This window comes from Coregonus clupeaformis, unplaced genomic scaffold (assembly GCF_020615455.1).
Source record: "Coregonus clupeaformis isolate EN_2021a unplaced genomic scaffold, ASM2061545v1 scaf0145, whole genome shotgun sequence".
Lineage (NCBI taxonomy): Eukaryota > Metazoa > Chordata > Actinopteri > Salmoniformes > Salmonidae > Coregonus > Coregonus clupeaformis.
This window is the reverse complement of record NW_025533600.1, coordinates 610351-631873: the sequence shown is the minus strand read 5'-3', so window position 1 is coordinate 631873 and position 21523 is coordinate 610351. Positions and strand designations below refer to the sequence as shown.

Sequence of the window (21523 nt, the reverse complement as noted above, 5' to 3'; positions counted from 1 at the left end):
TCAATACAGGACTAAGATTCCTACTACACCGGTTCCGACGCTCATCGGATGTGGCAGGGCTTGCAAACTATTACGGACGGCAAAGGGAAGCACAGCCGCGAGCTGCCCAGTGACATGAGCCTACCAGATGAGCTAAATGACTTCTATGCACGCTTCGAGGCAAGCAACACTGAAGCACGTATGAGAGCACCACTGTGTGATCACTCTCTCCGTAGCCGATGTGAGTAAGTCCTTTAAACAGGTCAACATTCACAAGGCCACAGGGCCAGACGGATTGCCAGGACGTGTACTCTGAGCATGCGCTCACCAACTGGCAAGTGTCTTCATTGACATTTTCAACCTGTCCCTGACCGATTCTGTAATACCAACATGTTTCAAGCAGACCACCATAGTCCCTGTGCCCAAGAACTCCAAGGTAACCTGCCTAAATGACTACCGACCCTTAGCACTCACATCTGTAGCCATGAAGTGCTTTGAAAGGCTGGTCATGGCTCACATCAACACCATTATCCCAGAAACCCTAGACCCACTCCAATTTGCATACCGCCCCAACAGATCCACAGATGACGCAATCTCTATTGCACCCCACACTGCCCTTTCCCACCTGGACAAAAGGAACACCTACGTGAGAATGCTATTCATTGACTACAGCTCAGTGTTCAACACCATAGTGCCCTCAAAGCTCGTCACTAAGCTAGGGACCCTGGGACTAAACACCTCCCTCTGCAACTGGATCCTGGACTTCCTGACGGGCCGCCCCCAGGTGGTAAGGGTAGGTAACAACACATCTGCCACACTGATCCTCAACACGGGTGCCCCTCAGGGGTGTGTGCTCAGTCCCCTCCTGTACTCCCTGTTCACCTATGACTGCATGGCCAAGCACGACTCCAACACCATCATTAAGTTTGCCGACGACACAACAACGGTAGGCCTGATCACCGACAACGATGAGACAGCCTATAGGGAGGTCAGAGACCTGGCAGTGTGGTGCCAGGATAACAACCTCTCCCTCAACGTGATCAAGACAAAGGAGATGATCGTGGACTACAGGAAAAGGAGGGCCGAGCACGCAGCCATTCTCATCGACCGGGCTGTAGTGGAGCAGGTTGAGAGCTTCAAGTTCCTTGGTGTCCACATCACCAACAAACTATCATGGTCCAAGCACACCAAGACAGTCGTGAAGAGGTCACAACAAATCCTATTCCCCCTCAGGAGACTGAAAAGATTTGGTATGGGTCCTCAGATTCTCAAAAGGTTCTACAGCTGCACCATCAAGAGCATCCTGACTGGTTGCATCACTGCCTGGTATGGCAACTGCTCGGCCTCCAACCGCAAGGCACTACTGAGGGTAATGCATACAGCCCAGTACATCACTGGGGCCAAGCTTCCTGCCATCCATGACCTCTACACCATCCAGGCCTCCTGTAGCTCAGTTGGTAGAGCATGGCGCTTGCAACGCCAGGGTTGTGGGTTTGATTCCCACGGGGGGGCCAGTATGAAAAATGTATGCACTCACTAACTGTAAGTCGCTCTGGATAAGAGCGTCTGCTAAATGACTAAAATGTAAAAATATACCAGGTGGTGTCAGAGGAAGGCCCTAAAAATTGCCAAAGACTCCAGCCACCCTAGTCAAAGACTGTTCTCTTCGCTGCGGTACCGGAGCGCCAAGTCTAGGTCCAAAAGTATTCTTAACAGCTTCTTCCCCCAAGCCATTAGACTCCTGAACGGCTAATCAAATGGCTACCCGGACTATTTGCATTTGTAAGTCCAAAAATGGATGTAGCAACTGCACATTACCCCTTTAAAGGTCAAGTTCACTGGGAAAGCTTTCCCAACCCTCATTCTTTCATTGTAATGTGTAATGTGCATCAACCCAGTGCTTGGGAAGTGAACAGTATGGAGCTGTGTTGACTTATCAAAAATGTCCTTTTGACAAAAAGATCCTGATGAAATGTGGGATGATTGGGTTTTCAGTGCAGTAAGTGGTGTCTGATGGTGTCTGAAATTATTGCTGCTTTTTTGTGCTTCTATGTTTGTTTATTGCCTTCATTACACCTAATAAAGATGTATGACATGCTAGGCATGTTCATATTAGGCATGTTCATATTAGACATGTTCATATTAGGGATGCTCATATTAGACATGTTCATATTAGGCATGCTCATATCAGGCATGTTCATATTATTTATAACAGACATCATGGAATCATTTGTTTTATTCATGCCGATATGTATAGTAGTACATAGAAACAATATAACACAATAAGGTTAATAGCTGTTTTTAGTTCAAGCTAGAAAAACAATAACAAAGCGGTCAGCCCCGCCTCTGTTTTGGTAAAAAGCTGAGGGATGGGCCTGGAGAAATGTAACCACTCTCAAATAGACAGAGTTATGGATGCAAGGACTGACCATCCATGATATCTAATTATAGTTTTGAGGCTATACAGTGTTTGTTTACATTTACTTTGTTTACAAACATTGGAGTAAAACAAGCTTGGGTTCTGATGGGGTATGACAGTTCAAATAAGTTCATGAGGCATTTATAAGTTATATTCTTCAAGAATCAATGGGTATCAATAATTTCAAAGTCTATAAATGGATGTAGCAACTAAGGATTCTAGCTTTAAATTAAAGAAATGCAGAGGTTTGTCAATCTGAACAAAGCATACTGCACACCCAAATTAGGTCAAATAGAACTGTGTACAGTATATGGTTAATCCGACTAAATTTATGCACACTGGTTATAATCTTGTAAAAAACACTTTCTTCATATATTTAGTAATTATAAATCTGAATTACAAATGTGTATATAAAATCATTGAAGTCAAGTTCTTGGGTTTACAGTAATCGAGACTGTTTTGTTGATTCTTGTTGTTTCCTCTGGATTCTTCTTTTCCAAAATGATTTCTCTGTCAAAAACAGGTCAAGGTCAGTCATGGACAACAGAGTTTTTATGCAAAATTGAACCAATTAGCTCACTGTAAGACAAACCTGAAGACCTGTGCCTGTTTCCGGAAATGTCTCAGTTTGTCAATTTCCTGAGCCAGTCTCCTCAAGTCATCTACCTCGAGGGCCGCCAGGGTAGGTTCCTGTTTGAATCAGTTCACAATAGGTCTCCCTCAAACTTGTATATCTGTCTCTACTGTGTACTCGTCCTTTGTACCCCTGACTGGTATGAGACAGGGAAAGCTGGTTCAGTGTTTGACTAATAGCCCAGAGGCTATGATGCTCAGGTGTGCATACATGCGTACGTGCGTTTGTGTGGGTGTGTGTGTCTACTCACGTCTCCATCACTAAGGCCCGATTCCAACAGCCCACTGAGCGCATCCACATTGTCATGACAGTGGTGGTACCGACCCCCAGTTTGGTGGGCCAGCTTCTTCAGAAAGTCATTGGCTGAGCTGTCAGAATAATAGTAATACATGCAGTGTGACACTGATATGGGTTATTTTATGGGTGCGCCAGGCCCTCCCCAGTCTATCCAATTATTTACATTCTAAATAATTGGTTGGTCCAGCCCACTATTCTTAGTGCACGTAGTGAGCGTCATTGTGTAATATATTAAATGTACAAATCAATCAATGTACAAATCAATCAATCAATCATATAGTCAGACCTGTCTGTGCAGTTGAATGAGACAGTGTGGATAGTGATGTGGTTCCCTGTGGTCAGTCTCTCTGTCTCTTTCAGCACCAGGCTGCAGCTGGAATCTGGCTTCCCATCACTCAGCAGGTACAGGCCCATACTGTCCCCAAACCCACTGCCAGTCTGGGGCGCATACATACAGACGTTATAACATGACGAGGAGCATACATACAGAGGTTATAACATGATTATATAAACATAGTGTTCCCTTTTCATTATTTTTCTGGGATAGTCAACAGTGGAAGTGTCCAGGGGTAAGCAAAGATTTTTAGGTTCAGTTTACCTGACTGTGTTGTGATGCAGCTGTTCCCAGATGAGAGAGGCCAGCTTGGTCTTCAGCTCCCCCAGGCAGGGAGCCATTGAGCCGGACACATCCAGCAGCACACACACCTCCCTCTCCAGCACCGCCCCAAACACACGCCTGCTACCTGGGGAGGAAGAGAGCAGAAGGAGCCAGACACTAGGGTTACTTCAACCTTCAATCGGGCATTCATAGATATTTCAGTAGTTTGGTACCATATAATTAGAATGACTAGAACAGAGAGAGACAGACAAGATACAGAGAGAGTGACAGAGACAGGGACATAGAGCGAGAGAGAGGCATACCGGAGAGCAGCCATTGCAGCCTCTGTGTGTAGCGCTGCAGGAGTCTCTCAGTCTGAGTCAGTTTTAACTCTGCTGGAGTCAGCTGCAGGTGCTTCACCATCCCCTGAAACAACAACCACAGATAGAGAGAGACAGGAGGCTCAGACCAGCATGGGAGTGGCACTATGTGGATAGGTAGCTGGTTGGATAACCTGTTATTTTTATTTAATTAATTAATTAATTTTTCAGCATTTGGCCGCATTGGACATTTGTACTCGTACTTGAACTTGTACTTAGTTGCTAGCATTTTAATTTGTATTCATGCCAAAATATGTTATTGAAGCCATTCTCCTCTGACTCACGTTGATGTGGACACTGGGGAAGATGGAGCAGTATTTGGCAGACACTCTCTTGAGGACCGAGGGGACCAGCTTCTTATGATGAGTACAGTCAGGTCCAGACACCAGCTTATAGAGGTCAAGCTTCTGCTTCTTAATACTGAACCTCTTCAGCCACTACAGGTCAGGGCCAAGAGACATATGAGAAAAAAATACCAGAAGTGGGCTGTGCTGAAGGACACACAACAAACAAACAAGCTAACTAATAAAAGGCTATACCAATTTTACATCATACAATCATTTAAACTTGAAAATCAGCTACCACTTTATAAAAACATCTACAGTTCTGTATTATCAAAACACAACGGTTCATCCCATGTGTATCCCTGGGAAAACACAAAGTAAAACAATTATAAATTCAATAACAACAACAACGCTAATCTGAGGTAAACGGGTGACGTTTTAGGAGAGGACAAAAATTGAGCTGAGTCATCCTTCATTCAGTACACTGAGGGGAGAAACCCTAACCCTGGCTGACAGGGTGATGATGTACCTGAGGGGAGAAACCCTAACCCTGGCTGACAGGGTGATGATGTACCTGAGGGGAGAAACCCTAACCCTGGCTGACAGGGTGATGATGTACCTGAGGGGAGAAACCCTAACCCTGGCTGACAGGGTGATGATGTACCTGAGGGGAGAAACCCTAACCCTGGCTGACAGGGTGATGATGTACCTGAGGGAGAAACCCCTAACCCTGGCTGACAGGGTGATGATGTACCTGAGGGGAGAAACCCTAACCCTGGCTGACAGGGTGATGATGTACCTGAGGGGAGAAACCCTAACCCTGGCTGACAGGGTGATGATGTACCTGAGGGGAGAAACCCTAACCCTGGCTGACGGGGTGATGATGTACCTCACCTCACTACTGAGAAAAACAAGACCTAAGTGACTGCTAGGCTGTGTCTCAAACGCCACCCCATTCCCTATATAGCCCATAGGGCTCTGGTCAAAAGTAGTGCACAATATAGGGAAAAGGGTGCCATTTGGGACAAAGCCCTAGTCTACTCTTCACATCTTTAAAAGCATCTTGAAGACACACAGCATCTGTAGAGAGAAAGATAAAGTGCAGGTCAACATACCCTTTGGAAATACGGGTAACACCTTACCGACCCAACATGGATTTAATTCCTCATGTAAAGGACTTTGATGAACTGGAGACATCCTCCATTTGATTAATAGTTTATACATTTTTAGTCTGGCTCTCGCTTTGAGTGGGGTTGGGACCAGAGTAGCACTAAACTGGTACTGTTGCACAGAAAGGTGATAGTTGCTCTGTCTGGCACTCCATGTTTCAGACCATTTGCTTCTGTTTGGTGCCTAATGAACTCGGCCCTGCTCTAGCCCTTGCCTGACACTCACCTGAGATAGAACCTCCACTCAACTGAACTTTCAGTCACCCAAGGGGGAAGGTTCACTTAGGTACCGGTGGTAAACTTCCAGCCTGGCATTAAAACTGATTCAGTCTGGTTTAACCAGGCTAGAATGCTGACTCACCCGGTGGGATACCAGATGTGGCACTGCTGGGACGCCATGTGAGAGCCTTCTGAGAGTAGGAACGCTCGTTTGCTCGGCCTTCCTTCATTTGCTATCAGCAGAAAAAAAAGACTTATGTGACCCTTTACTTGGAGTGGTGATATGTAGCATAAAGCATTCATAAAACCTTTATTTGCATGACATAAAGTGTCATAATGCCCTACATATGTTTATATAATCTTCATAAATGCTTTCATGCAGTCTTATGTAGCATCGACATAAAACATTATAACACCCACTCCATATTTATTAGCAGCCTACTTTATCTCGGCCAAAGATGAGGCATTTCTAAAATAATTTCACTCCCTCTTTCATCTGATATTCTGTTTGTTAGTTGAGAAATAAAAGTTGAAAGTGTTGTTTGATGTTGAAATGAGAGAGGACAAAGAGGAGAAAATACAAGTGTGTGTGTGTGTTCGTATGTGTGTTCGTATGTGTGTTCATATGTGTGTTTGTATGTGCGTGCGTATGTGTGTTTGTATGTGTGTTTGTATGTGCGTGCGTATGTGTGTGCTCTAACCAGCCTGGCGAGGGTGAGTGCTGTGGGTCGCGGTGGGGGCAGTGGTCCGTCTCTGCGTCTCCAGGCAAGGGGGGGGCTGGGCCGGTGCTTTGTCCCCAGGAGAGAGATTATCCCCTGGGCACCTACAGCCAGACTTCTGGGTCAGGGAGTCCACCAGCATGGAGCTCTGGAGCCACACACATAAATGCAAAGAGATAGAGGTCATCCATTAACTAGCAATGGATCTATTTGCAATGCCAGTCTTACAATGTTAAAGTGGTTGAAGTAATTTTTTTAAATAAAATAATGTAAACAGAATACCTTACAGTATGTTATCAATACATATGACTAGTATCTGAATCTAAATGTTTTGAGCAGTTTAGGACAGATTGTGCTGTTTAGCACTCTCCCATCCCCATGCTGTTCCAATCTCACCTTCTGCCAATAATTAGCAGCCCTCTCCATCTCTCCAATCAGAGCAGTGATGTCATCGCTCTCCAGGATGCCTGCAGGGAGAGGACAGGACAGACCAGGGCTCAGGGTTTCCACCCAGCATAACACACACACACACACATGCATACATACACACACACAGTCAGACAGGCAACATGCATACACACACACACAGGCAACTTACACACACACACACACACACACACACACACACACACACTGTATAGAAGGAGTACAGTTGAAGTCGGAAGTTTACATACACCTTAGCCAAATACATTTAAACTCAGTTTTTTAGGTCAGTTAGGATCACCACTTTATTTTACGAATGTGAAATGTCAGAATAATAGTAGAGAGAATTATTTATTTCAGCTTTTATTTCTTTCATCACATTCCCAGTGGGTCAGAAGTTTACATACACTCAATTCGTATTTGGTAGCATTGCCTTTAAATTGTTTAACTTGGGTCAAACATTTCGGGTAGCCTTCCACAAGCTTCCCACAATAAGTTGGCTGAATTTTGGCCCATTCCTCCTGACAGAGCTGGTGTAACTGAGTCAGGTTTGTAGGCCTCCTTCCTCGCACACGCTTTTCCAGTTCTGCCCACACATTTTCTATAGGATTGAGGTCAGGGCTTTGTGATGGCCACTCCAATACCTTGACTTTGTTGTCCTTAAGCCATTTTGCCACAACTTTGGAAGTATGCTTGGGGTCATTGTCCATTTGGAAGATCCATTTGCGACCAAGCTTTAACCTGACTGATGTCTTGAGATTTTGCTTCATTATATCCACATAATTTCTCCCTCCTGCAGCAAAGCACCCCCACAGCATGATGCTGCCACCCCTGTGCTTCACGGTTGGGATGGTGTTCTTCGGCTTGCAAGGTACCCCCTTTTTCCTCCAAACATAACAATGGTCATCATGGCCAAACAGTTCTATTTTTGTTTCATCAGACCAGAGGACATTTCTCCAAAAAGTACGATCTTTGTCCCCATGTGCAGTTGCAAACCGTAGTCTGGCTTTTTTATGGCGGTTTTAGAGCAGTGGCTTCTTCCTTGCTGAGCGACCTTTCAGGTTATGTTGATATAGGACTCGTTTTACTGTGGATATAGATACTTTTGTACCTGTTTCCTCCAGCATCTTCACAAGGTCCTTTGCTGTTGTTCTGGGATTGATTTGCACTTTTCGCACCAAAGTACGTTCATCTCTAGGAGACAGAACGCGTCTCCTTCCTGAGCGGAATGACGGCTGTGTGGTCCCATGGTGTTTATACTTGGGTACTATTGTTTGTACAGATGAACGTGGTACCTTCAGGCGTTTGGAAATTGCTCCCAAGGATGAACCAGACTTGTGGAGGTCTACAATTCTTTTTCTGAAGTCTTGGCTGATTTCTTTTGATTTTCCCATGATGTCAAGCAAAGAGGCACTGAGTTTGAAGGTAGGCCTTGAAATACATCCACAGGTACACCTCCAATTGCCTCAAATGATGTCAATTAGCCTATCAAAAGCTTCTAAAGCCATGACATCATTTTCTGGAATTTTTCAAAAGGCACAGTTAACTTAGTGTATGTAAACTTCTGACCCACTGGAATTGTGATACAGTGAATTATAAGTGAAATAATCTGTCTGTAAACAATTGTTGGAAAAATTACTTGTGTCATGCACAAAGTAGATGTCCTAACCGACTTGCCAAAACTATAGTTTGTTAACAAGAAATTTGTGGAGTGGTTGAAAAACAAGTTTTAATGACTCCAACCTAAGTGTATGTAAACTTCCGACTTCAACTGTAACTGTTGAATGGGACATTAGCTGGGGGATCAGTGGGTTCACACAGCTGGCTGGTAGCCTCTCCAGGAAGTAATCACCTCTGTGGTGGGTAAGTGTTTCTACTTCTACCGTCATCACTAGCGCTCATTTCTTCAAGGTGCCACTTCATGGTGGGTCAATCTATTTTTCCATAGCACTTTCTGAAGTCTTTCATTAAGATTTTGTGTGTGTATGTGTGTGTGAATTCTTGCGTACCTGTCTCACTGATCCAGTGGAAGCATCCGTTGCCAGCTTGTGCCAGTTCCCTCAGTGCCCCCGCAGTCTCCTCCCTGGTGGCATGGCGAGGTGGAGGGCAACCCCCCTGTCTGTGCCTCTGTCTCCTCTCCAGTGAACAGACAGACGTGGAGACATAGAGGCAGGCCACTGCAGCGCTCTGACACATATGAAGACACCATTGCCTGGGAACAAGCATGGGCATATGAATATGTAGGCATAGTATATTAGTGACACCTAGCTAGCGCATTAAGCAGTTTCCAGCAGCAGAGGGCACCAGAGGGAAGCATGTCTCTATTATAATGCCCTGTTGGGATGAAGTACAGCCAGTGTAACAGTATGGTTACTCTCTGCGCCTAAGAACTGATTTCAGATCAGCTCTTCCTATACCAGTTCTAATGTTCACCATTATCAGTCATCATCACCAACTGATAAAACTGCTGCCAGGACAGTGTCATACCATTTCCTGGTCAGGCACTCCACTTGTGAAGAGGTAGAGGCCCTGGATGAGAGGGGAGGACGGAGGGAGAAGAGGAGAGGGAGAGGGTGGGGGTGTCCCACCCCCATGGAGGTCCCCCTCCAGAAGCAGCCTCAGAGCAGCCATGGTGTTCCTGCTCCCTGAACACTGTAAACCCTGGACCCACCTGGAGGAGAGAGAGAGACACATGGTCAGAGCCATACACATCTGTGTGCAGCCACACAAACACACACACGCAAGCATGCTTGCACACACACTCACAAATATACGCACATGCACAAAGGCACACACACACGCAAACGCACACACACACGGATGCACAAATGCATGCACGCACACGCGCACACACACTTTGAAATACTTTTGAACGACGTCACTGCATAGCATGTGACTAAAGCAGTATGTGAAGTCTCTCCAGTCTCCACACCAGCAGAGAACTGCCTCTCTACTGAAGTAGAGCTAGAGACCAGGGAAAGAGAGTGAGAGAGAGAGAGAACAGCAAAGAGCCCTCAAAAGCAGAGACACCAGACAGAAACATAAGACAGCCTCACAGCCAGGCTTACACACACACACACACACACACACACACACTTTGAGGACCTTACTGCCAGGCTTCCTGCAGGTTCTCTGGTGTGGGGGGGGGCCAACCTCTCCCTCCAAGTTCTGACAGCTGAGTCGAACCTGACAGAGGAGAGAAAGACAAATAGATTAGAACACAGTGGAGTTATTATACTACACACTGTATTGTACTACAGAGAGGAACACAGTGGAGTTATTATACTACACACTGTATTGTACTACAGAGAGGAACACAGTGGAGTTATTATACTACACACTGTTTAGTACTACAGAGAGGAACACAGTGGAGTTATTATACTACACACTGTATAGTACTACAGAGAGGAACACAGTGGAGTTATTATACTACACACTGTTTAGTACTACAGAGAGGAACACAGTGGAGTTATTATACTAAACACTGTATAGTACTACAGAGAGGAACACAGTGGAGTTATTATACTAAACACTGTATAGTACTACAGAGAGGAACACAGTGGAGTTATTATACTACACACTGTTTAGTACTACAGAGAGGAACACAGTGGAGTTATTATACTACACACTGTATAGTACTACAGAGAGGAACACAGTGGAGTTATTATACTACACACTGTATAGTACTACAGAGAGGAACACAGTGGAGTTATTATACTACACACTGTATAGTACTACAGAGAGGAACACAATGACAACCTTGAAACAACGTTTTGTACGGTAGAAGAAAGACACTATCTCAAACTTGTACAACTGATCTGATCTGTAGAAGTTACAGTGAGAGAGGACAGGATATGTCTTCTACAGACTGATAGTGGGGAAGAAAGAGAGGTGAGAGAGTGATAACAACTTGAAACCGAGGAATGAAGAAGATTAAAGGGGAAAAAGTTCTAGAGATATGGGCGCCACATGCCTACTTCTCAAATCAAATCAAATCAAATCAAATTTTATTGGTCACATGCGCCGAATACAACAAGTGCAGACATTACAGTGAAATGCTTACTTACAGCCCTTAACCAACAGTGCGTTTATTTTAAACAAAAAAAGTAAGAATAAAACAACAACAAAAAAAATAAAAAAAATAAAACAAAAAAATAAAAAAAATAAAAAATAAAAAAAAAAATTTAATAAAAAAAAAACAAAAAAATGATAAAAAAATAAGTGGTGAGTAAAAAAAAAAAGCAGAAGTAAAATAAAGTGACAGTAGGGAGGCTATATATACAAGGGGGTAACGGTGCAGAGTCAATGTGCGGGGGGCACCGGCTAGTTGAGGTAGTTGAGGTAATATGTACATGTGGGTAGAGTTAAAGTGACTATGCATAAATACTTAACAGAGTAGCAGCAGCGTAAAAAGGATGGGGTGGGGGGCAGTGCAAATAGTCCGGGTAGCCATGATTAGCTGTTCAGGAGTCTTATGGCTTGTGGGTAGAAGCTGTTGAGAAGTCTTTTGGACCTAGACTTGGCACTCCGGTACCGCTTGCCGTGCGGTAGCAGAGAGAACAGTCTATGACTAGGGTGGCTGGAGTCTTTGACAATTTTGAGGGCCTTCCTCTGACACCGCCTGGTATAGAGGTCTTGGATGGCAGGGAGCTTTGCCCCAGTGATGTACTGGGCCGTACGCACTACCCTCTGTAGTGCCTTGCGGTCAGAGGCCAAGCAGTTGCCATACCAGGCGGTGATGCAACCAGTCAGGATGCTCTCGATGGTGCAGCTGTAGAATTTTTTTGAGGATCTGAGGACCCATGCCAAATCTTTTTAGTCTCCTGAGGGGGAATAGGCTTTGTCGTGCCCTCTTCACGACTGTCTTGGTGTGCTTGGACCATGATAGTTCGTTGGTGATGTGGACACCAAGGAACTTGAAGCTCTCAACCTGTTCCACTACAGCCCCGTCGATGAGAATGGGGGCGTGCTCAGTCCTCTTTTTTTTCCTGTAGTCCACAATCATCTCCTTTGTCTTGGTCACGTTGAGGGAGAGGTTGTTGTCCTGGCACCACACGGCCAGATCTCTGACCTCCTCCCTATAGGCTGTCTCATCGTTGTCGGTGATCAGGCCTACCACTGTTGTGTCGTCGGCAAACTTAATGATGGTGTTGGAGTCGTGCCTGGCCATGCAGTCATGGGTGAACAGAGAGTACAGGAGGGGACTGAGCACGCACCCCTGAGGGGCCCCCGTGTTGAGGATCAGTGTGGCAGATGTGTTGTTACCTACCCTTACCACCTGGGGGGCGGCCCGTCAGGAAGTCCAGGATCCAGTTGCAGAGGGAGGTGTTTAGTCCCAGGATCCTTAGCTTAGTGATGAGCTTAGAGGGCACTATGGTGTTGAATGCTGAGCTGTAGTCAATGAATAGCATTCTCACGTAGGTGTTCCTCTTGTCCAGGTGGGAAAGGGCAGTGTGGAGTGCGATAGAGATTGCATCATCTGTGGATCTGTTGGGGCGGTATGCAAATTGGAGTGGGTCTAGGGTTTCTGGGATTATGCTGTTGATGTGAGCCATGACCAGTCTTTCAAAGCACTTCATGGCTACAGACGTCAGTGCCACGGGTCGGTAGTCATTTAGGCAGGTTATCTTAGAGTTCTTGGGCACGGGGACTATGGTGGTCTGCTTGAAACATGTTGGTATTACAGACTCGGTCAGGGACATGTTGAAAATGTCAGTGAAGACACTTGCCAGTTGGTCAGCACATGCTCGGAGTACACGCCCTGGTAATCCGTCTGGCCCAGCGGCCTTGTGAATGTTGACTTGCTTAAAAGTCTTACTCACATCGGCTACGGAGAGCGTGATCACATAGTCGTCCGGAACAGCTGGTGCTCTCATGCATGCTTCAGTGTTGCTTGCCTCGAAGCGAGCATAGAAGTGGTTTAGCTCGTCTGGTAGGCTTGTGTCACTGGGCAGCTCGCGGCTGTGCTTCCCTTTGTAGTCTGTAATAGTTTTCAAGCCCTGCCACATCCGACGAGCGTCAGAGCCAGTGTAGTATGATTCAATCTTAGACCTGTATTGACTCTTTGCCTGTTTGATGGTTCGTCGGAGGTCATAGCGGGATTTCTTATAAGCTTCCGGGTTAGAGTCCCGTTCCTTGAAAGCGGCAGCTCTACCCTTTAGCTCAGTGCGGATGTTGCCTGTAATCCATGGCTTCTGGTTGGGGTATGTACGTCACGGTCACTGTGGGGGACGACATCATCGATGCACTTATTGATGAAGCCAGTGACTGATGTGGTGTACTCCTCAATGCTGTCTGAAGAATCCCGGAACATGTTCCAGTCTGTGCTAGCAAAACAGTCCTGTAGCTTGGCATCTGCGTCATCTGACCACTTTTTTATTAACCGAATCACTGGTGCTTCCTGCTTCAGTTTTTGCTTATAAGCAGGAATCAGGAGGATAGAGTTATGGTCAGATTTGCCAAATGGAGGGCGAGGGAGAGCTTTGTATGCGTCTCTGTGTGTGGAGTAAAGGTGGTCTAGAGTTTTTTTCCCTCTGGTTGCACATTTGACATGCTGGTAGAAATTAGGTAGAACGGATTTAAGTTTCCCTGCATTAAAGTCCCCGGCCACTAGGAGCGCTGCATCTGGATGAGCGTTTTCCTGTTGATTAATGGCCTTGTACAACTCATTCAGTGCAATCTAATTGGATCAAAGCAATGTGGAGGACTGATATTAAAAAAGATTAAAAATAGTAGAGGGGTGAAGACTGGAAACATATCAACCTACAAGCATATGGACATATTAAAAATTCATCTCAAATGTATGAAAGGAAAGAAAGAGTGAAAATATACAGTACAGGGACACACACACACATTCATACTGACTCTACACACACACACACACACACACACACAAACTCATACTGACTCTATACACACACGCACACACACACATTCATACTAACTATACACACACACACATTCATACTGACTCTATACACACGCACACACAGACGCACACACTCACATACAATCCTCATATACGCTGCTGCTACTCTGTTTATCATATATCCTGATGCCTAGTCACCTTACCCCTATACATATCTACCTCTACCACTCCAGTATCCCTACACATTGTACATTTGGTATTGGAACTGACCCTGTAACTGACCCTGTATATACAGTGCCTTTGGAAAGTATTGAGATCCCTTGAATCTTTCCACATTTTGTTACGTTACAGCCTTATTCTAAAATTGATTAAAATATTTTTTTCCCTCATCAATCTACACACAATACCCCATAATGACAAAAAAAAGAAATGTTTGCTAATTTATTACAAATAAATAACGGAAATGTCACATTTACATAAGTATTCAGACCCTTTACGTAGTACTTTGTTGAAGCATCTTTGGCAGCGATTACAGCATTGAGTCTTCTTGGGTATGACGCTACAAGCTTGGCACACCTGTATTTGGGGAGTTTCTCCCATTCTTCTCTGCAGATCCTCTCAAGCTCTGTCAGGTTGGATGGGGAGCGTTGCTGCAAAGCTATTTTCAGGTCTCTCCAAAGATGTTCGATCGGGTTCAAGTCCGGGCTGTGGCTGGGCCACTCAAAGACTATCAGAGACTTGTTCCAAAGCCACTCCTGCGTTGTCTTGGCTGTGTGCTTAGGGTCGTTGTCCTGTTGGAAGGTGAACCTTCGCCCCAGTCTGAAGTCCAGAGCGCTCTGGAGCAGGTTTTCATCAAGGATCTCTCTGTACTTTGCTCCGTTCATCTTTGCCTCGATCCTGACTAGTCTCCCAGTCCCTGCCGCTGAAAAACATCCCACAGCATGATGCTGCCACCACCATGCTTCACCATAGGGATGGTGCTAGGTTTCATCCAGACGTAATGCAGAGATGGTTGTCCTTCTGGAAGGTTCTCCCATCTCCACAGAGGAACTCTAGAGCTCTGTCAGAGTGACCACCAGGTTCTTGGTCACTTCCCTGACCAAGGCCCTTCTCCCCCGATTGCTCAGTTTGGCCGGACGGCCAGCTCTAGGAAGTCTTGGTGGTTCCAAACATCTTCCATTTAAGAATGATGGAGGCCACTGTGTTCTTGGGGACCTTCAATGCTGCAGACATTTTTTGGTACCCTTCCCCAGATCTCTGCCTTGACACAATCCTGTCTCGGAGCTCTACGGACAATTCCTTTGACCTCATGGCTTGATTTTTGCTCTGACATGCACTGTCAACTGTGGGACCTTATATAGACAGGTGTGTGCCTTTCAAAATCATGTCCAATCGATTGAATTTACCACAAGTGGACTCCAATCAAGTTGTCGAAACATCTCAAGGATGATCAATGGAAACAGGATGCACCTGAGCTCAATTTTGAGTCTCATAGCAAAGGGTCTGAATACTTATGTACCGTAATTTTCGGACTATAAGCTGCGCCTTTTTTCCAATTTCTCGACCCTGCGGCTTATATAACGGTGCGGCTAATCTATGGATTTTTACAGCTAACGGCCACTAGAAGACCTCCTAAATCTATGGATTTTACAGGTTACAGTCCACCAACTTTAACTCTATGGGCTCTATGACCGGTCCGCGCCCCCCACCTTTAAGCGGCGGGCTCCAGCAGGAAAAGCTGGAGGCCGGAAAAGAGTGAGACAGGTAGCGCGCAAAAGTAAAAGTGGAACCGAGAGTGGTACGATAGACAGAACGAGAGACAGAACGAGAGCAAGACAGACAGACATTACGAGAGTGATGTCTGTCTGTCTTGTCTCTTTCCCGACAATCCCCTCTGTGCACGAACCCTTACATATGGTAATTAAAAATTAAAACACCTGCGGCTTATAGTCCAGTGCGGCTTATATATGTACACATCATTCAATATCATTCAATTTAGCTGCTGCGGCTTATACTCCGGTGCGCCTTATAGTGCGGAAAATACGGTAAATAAGGTATTGCTGTTTTTATTTTTAATACATTTGCACACAAAAAAAAAATCTGTTTTCGCTTTGTCATTATGGGGTATTGTGTGTAGATTGATGAGGAAAAAATGTATTTAATCCACTTTAGAACAAGCATGTAACGTAACCAAATATGGAAAAAGTCAAGGAGTCTGAATACTTTCCGAAGTCACTTACTTACATTCTCCTGTTCTTCTAATTTCTATTTTCTTGTGTGTTTTTGTTCTACTTTACTATATTTTATAGTACTACTGATATTGATTACTGCATCGTTGGAAAAGAGCTTGCAAGAGAGGCATTTCACTGTACTTGTGCACGTGACAATAAAACATGAAACTTAAATGTTGGTGATGCAATAAACAACCAACCATCCAACTCCATTGTAACCTTGTCAACTGACAATAACGAGATAGCAGATTAGGGATCACAACATGCAACAATGTACTCTGCAATGTACTGCACATACTACAGAAACATCATCCACATACAGTATATGCACTTAAATCCCAGTAACAACTCCATATTTCAATACCACATCCAATCTGCATTATAAATAGATTGAACTCCGACGATTATCTAAGGCCCCAGGCTTTTTATATCTTAATTTGAATGAGCAGGGCTATAATTTGGATTCTTATTCGAGTGAGTCATTTCACTCTATTAACCATCCCCATTAAGGATCAAGCAAATGTCTGTTAAAAACATATGTGGTGAGGTGAGGTCACGGTCTGACAGGCAGGTAAATGTGCTAATGCAGGGGGAGGCTTTGACAGCCAAATCAATTAGATCTATACTCATGCAGAACGTAACCAAATCACACTTGATTCAACTGGAGATTGGGGGAGTGGAGGTGAGAGAGTGTTGGAGAGACACTTATATTTGTGTGTATTAGGTTTTTGTTGTGGAACTGTAGATATTACTTGCTAGATATTGCTGCACTGTCGGAACTAGAAGCACAAGCATTTCGCTACACTCGCAATAACATCTGCTAACCATGTGTATGTGACCAATACATTTGATTTATTTGAGTGTACAGGGTTGTTATGTGAAAGAGTTGTATTTTTTCCTTGATCTATTATCAAGGATTAGAACATGCAGCGCTTGTGTTGTGATTGGATTCATGTGAGCTCAATGTGCTATCAAATGGGGATTGTGCATGTGTGTGTGTTTCTGCATGCGACTGTGTGTGTGTGGGTGTGTGTGTGGGTGTGGGTGTGTGTGTGTCATTGGAGGCTGCTGAGATGAGGACGGCTCATAATAATGGCCGGAATGGAATAAACACCTGGAAACCATGTATTTGATGTATTTGATACCAATCAACCAATTCCGCTCCAACCATTCCCACGAGCCCGTCCTCCCCAATTAAGGTGCCACCAACCTCCTGTGGTGTGTGTGTGTGACCTACGCGATGATGTTGAAGCTGTGTTAGTTGGCCAGCTGCTCCTCCAGTAGCACCCTGAGGGAGTGCTGGATGTGGAGAGAGAAGCCAGAGATCATCATAGACATGTCTACCACAATCACCACCTTACAGAGAGACATAAAAAGAGAGACAGAGAGAGACAGAAAGAGAGAGAGAAAGAGAGGGAGAGGGACAGAGCGAGAGAGAGAGAAAGAGAGAGAGGGACAGCGAGAAAGAAAGAGAGAGACAGAGTGAGAGAGAGTGAGAGAGAGAGAGAGAGAGAGAGAGAGAGAGAGAGAGAGAGAGAGAGAGAGAGAGAGAGAGAGAGAGAGAGAGAGAGATTGGTGGACCTTCGAAACTGCTTAATTTGAGTCAGTTTGCTACAGCAGGAAAATAATCCTGAAGCAACAGGAAATGTGAATTATTATGTACAGTGAGGGAAAAAAGTATTTGATCCCCTGCTGATTTTGTACGTTTGCCCACTGACAAAGAAATTATCAGTCTATAATTTTAATGGTAGGTTTATTTGAACAGTGTGAGACAGAATAACAACAAAATAATCCATAAAAACGCATGTCAAAAATGTTATAAATACAATTGCATTTTAATGAGGGAAATAAGTATTTGACCGCCTCTCAATCAGAAAGATTTCTGGCTCCCATGTGTCTTTTATACAGGTAACGAGCTGAGATTAGGAGCACACTCTTAAAGAGAGTGCTCCTAATCTCAGCTTGTTACCTGTATAAAAGACACCTGTCCACAGAAGCAATCAATCAATCAGATTCCAAACTCTCCACCATGGCCATGACCAAAGAGCTCTCCAAGGATGTCAGGGACAGGATTGTAGACCTACACAAGGCTGGAATGAGCTACAAGACCATCGCCAAGCAGCTTGGTGAGAAGGTGACAACAGTTGGTGCGATTATTCGCAAATGGAAGAAACACAAAATAACTGTCTCCCTCGGCCTGGGGCTCCATGCAAGATCTCACCTCGTGGAGTTGCAATGATCATGACAACGGTGAGGAATCAGCTCAGAACTACATGGGAGGCTCTTGTCAATGATCTCAAGGCAGCTGGGACCATAGTCACCAAGAAAACAATTGGTAACACACTATGCCGTAAAGGACTGAAATCCTGCAGCGCCCGCAAGGTCCCCCTGCTCAAGAAAGCACATATACATGCCCGTCTGAAGTTTGCCAATGAACATCTGAATGATTCAGAGGAGAACTGGGTGAAAGTGTTGTGGTCAGATGAGACCAAAATCGAGCTCTTTGGCATCAACTCAACTCGCCGTGTTTGGAGGAGGAGGAATGCTGCCTATGACCCCAAGAACACCATCCCCACCGTCAAACATGGAGGTGGAAACATTATGCTTTAGGGGTGTTTTTCTGCTAAGGGGACAGGACAACTTCACCGCATCAAAGGGACGATGGACAGGGCCATGTACCATCAAATCTTGGGTGAGAACCTCCTTCCCTCAGCCAGGGCATTGGAAATGGGTCGTGGATGGGTTTTCCAGCATGACAATGACCCAAAACACACGGCCAAGGCAACAAAGGAGTGGCTCAAGAAGAAGCACATTAAGGTCCTGGAGTGGCCTAGTCTGTCTCCAGACCTTAATCCCATAGAAAATCTGTGGAGGGAGCTGAAGGTTCGAGTTGCCAAACGTCAGCCTCGAACCTTAATGACTTGGAGAAGATCTGCAAAGAGGAGTGGGACAAAATCCCTCCTGAGATGTGTGCAAACCTGGTGGCCAACTACAAGAAACGTCTGACCTCTGTAATTGCCAACAAGGGTTTTGCCACCAAGTACTAAGTCATGTTTTGCAGAGGGGTCAAATACTTATTTCCCTCATTAAAACGCAAATCTATTTATAACATTTTTGACATGCGTTTTTCTGCATTTTTTTGTTGTTATTCTGTCTTTCACTGTTCAAATAAATCAACCATTAAAATTATAGACTGATCATGTCTTTGTCAGTGGGCAAATGTACAAAATCAGCAGGGGATCAAATACTTTTTTCCCTCACTGTAGATTATAATTAACTGACCTTTTTTGTAGGGGTTGATACATTTTTTGTTAGGGCAAATCAAGTCTGTCATTTTAAAGTGGACTTTTTAAACCTCAAATACACTACACGTTTGCATTTCCTGCTGTACAGGATCATTTCTCAGCAACAAATTAAGATCCTACATCTGTATACTGTGACAGAAAATAACTGCCCCCGACACAGGCTAGAGAGATAATGGACATCATTATTTTGTGAGTGATAGCAGACTGATAGCTGTGTGTGAGAGGAGAGAAGCCCAGTGTCCTACTGTACCTCTGTTCACACACTGTCCCCCAGATCTGTCTGCTCCCACTGCTCAGGCACTGCACCCTCCTCTCCAACACAGCCACAGCAGACATCAGCTGCTTCTGTAGGTGACAAAGAGAGGGATGGAGAGATGGGTGAGAGAGACAGGGATGGAAGATAGAAAGAGAGGTTGGAAGGGGTGATGGCTGAGACAGATACAGGTGAAAGCTGAGCGAGAACATCATCACTATCAACACACCTAGTCTAGTAAGAGAACTGGTTGTATTGGTCAGGAAGAGAAGAAAGGAGGGTTAGACTAATACTAATAATCAAATCAAAAGACAGACAAGACGTCATGTGCTTCTGACATCACATCCTGACTGGTGAACCCACCTGGTAGTGGTAGATTAAGGGCAGGTCCACATGGATGTTCTTCACCGTTCCATCATGCCACTCAAACTGCACCATGGCCTTCTGGGTGGGATCCAACATGGAGGGAGGAAGTACAGGACAAATACATTCATAAACATAATATTTTGTGACCAAATGTTTTTTATTTCACAGCTAGAAAGGTACAAGAGACTAGAGACATATCTAGCCTGGTGGAAACAGTCTGATCTGACATGCTGTTTCACTTGTAACGAAATGTGAGTGCAGTGATCAGCCTGCTTGACCAGGCTAAGACATATCACCCATCTCCCATCCTCCCACCTTGAGATAACCCCTCCCACCTTGAGATAACCCCTCCCACCCTGAGATAAAATAAATGAAAAAGGACAGAACAGTTGTAAATACAAAGCTTACTGATAACCAAGCGTGACCGACGCAATTACTCTAAATGCTTTACCTCCAAGTCTTCCGCTGCCCAGACAGAATGAAAGATCACTGAGCTAGGAAGAGTAATTGATAAAGCAGCATTGATTAACTGATATAAGTTAATTACGCCCAGTCTAATAAGCATTGGGCCCCACTCCCCTGCACCACCTAAAGAGGTTTGTTCAAGGACCACATTAAGATTGACTGGAACATCAAAAGACAGGGAGATAAGAGAGAAAAGGAAAGAGAAAGAAAGAAAGAAAGAAAGAAAGAAAGAAAGAAAGAAAGAAAGAAAGAAAGAAAGAAAGAAAGAAAGAAAGAAAGAAAGAAAGAAAGAAAGAAAGAAAGAAAGAAAGAAAGAAAGAAAGAAAGAAAGAAAGAAAGAAAGAAAGAAAGAAAGAAAGAAAGGGATAGAGGGATTGACAGAGTGGTACATCATGTACTGTGATCTGGCCACAAAAAGATGAGACAGAATAAAATGAGAGAAAGGACTGTGTGTGCAGAAGATAAAAATAGCCAGACAGTGGTACCTCATGAACCATCGACTGTTAGGCCATTACAAGAGAATGAGAAAATAAAAAAGGCTACAAGGAGAGAAATAAGAAAGAAGAGACAGACAGTGGTACCTCATGGACTGTTGAGCTGACAGTCTTGTTCAGGATAGGTACAAACCCCTCCAGTAGAGAATAGGCATTGGGAGACAGAACCTGGTACAGCCCCAGTCTCTTAGCTACAGGCAGAGAGAGAGAGGATTAGATAGACAGAACCTGGTACAGCCCCAGTCTCTTAGCTACAGGCAGAGAGAGAGAGGATTAGATAGACAGAACCTGGTACAGCCCCAGTCTCTTAGCTACAGGCAGAGAGAGAGGATTAGATAGACAGAACCTGGTACAGCCCCAGTCTCTTAGCTACAGGCAGACAGGATTAGATAGACAGAACCTGGTACAGCCCCAGTCTCT

At 44.7% G+C, this 21523-nt stretch overlaps 1 protein-coding gene across 1 annotated transcript; it reads right to left on the bottom strand.

Annotated features, from left to right (window-relative positions):
* Positions 1-2877: 2877 nt before the first annotated feature.
* LOC121557120 (von Willebrand factor A domain-containing protein 3A-like) lies at positions 2878-20240 on the bottom strand. Its single transcript, XM_045213719.1, has 16 exons — positions 20142-20240; positions 19776-19870; positions 10232-10307; positions 10054-10085; positions 9609-9792; positions 9131-9308; positions 7095-7165; positions 6681-6846; positions 6122-6207; positions 4592-4744; positions 4251-4353; positions 3928-4072; positions 3616-3767; positions 3283-3400; positions 2991-3088; positions 2878-2908 (listed from the first exon to the last, which is right to left on the bottom strand). The coding sequence occupies exons 1-13, from the start codon at positions 20238-20240 to the stop codon at positions 3725-3727; spliced, it is 1431 nt and encodes a 476-aa protein (XP_045069654.1). The 3' UTR covers positions 2878-2908; positions 2991-3088; positions 3283-3400; positions 3616-3724.
* Positions 20241-21523: the final 1283 nt, after the last annotated feature.

What these genes read in the sequence shown, in the direction of transcription:
- LOC121557120 (XM_045213719.1), bottom strand. Translation starts at nt 20,240, where the DNA reads ATGTTGGATCCCACCCAGAAGGCCATGGTGCAGTTTGAGTGGCATGAT. An exon ending in CACATCTGGTATCCCACCGG is followed by an intron (nt 4,745 to 6,121) that starts GTGAGTCAGCAT and finishes CCTGACCTGTAG; the next exon opens with TGGCTGAAGAGGTTCAGTAT. An exon ending in TCCCCAGTGTCCACATCAAC is followed by an intron (nt 4,354 to 4,591) that starts GTGAGTCAGAGG and finishes TTGTTGTTTCAG; the next exon opens with GGGATGGTGAAGCACCTGCA.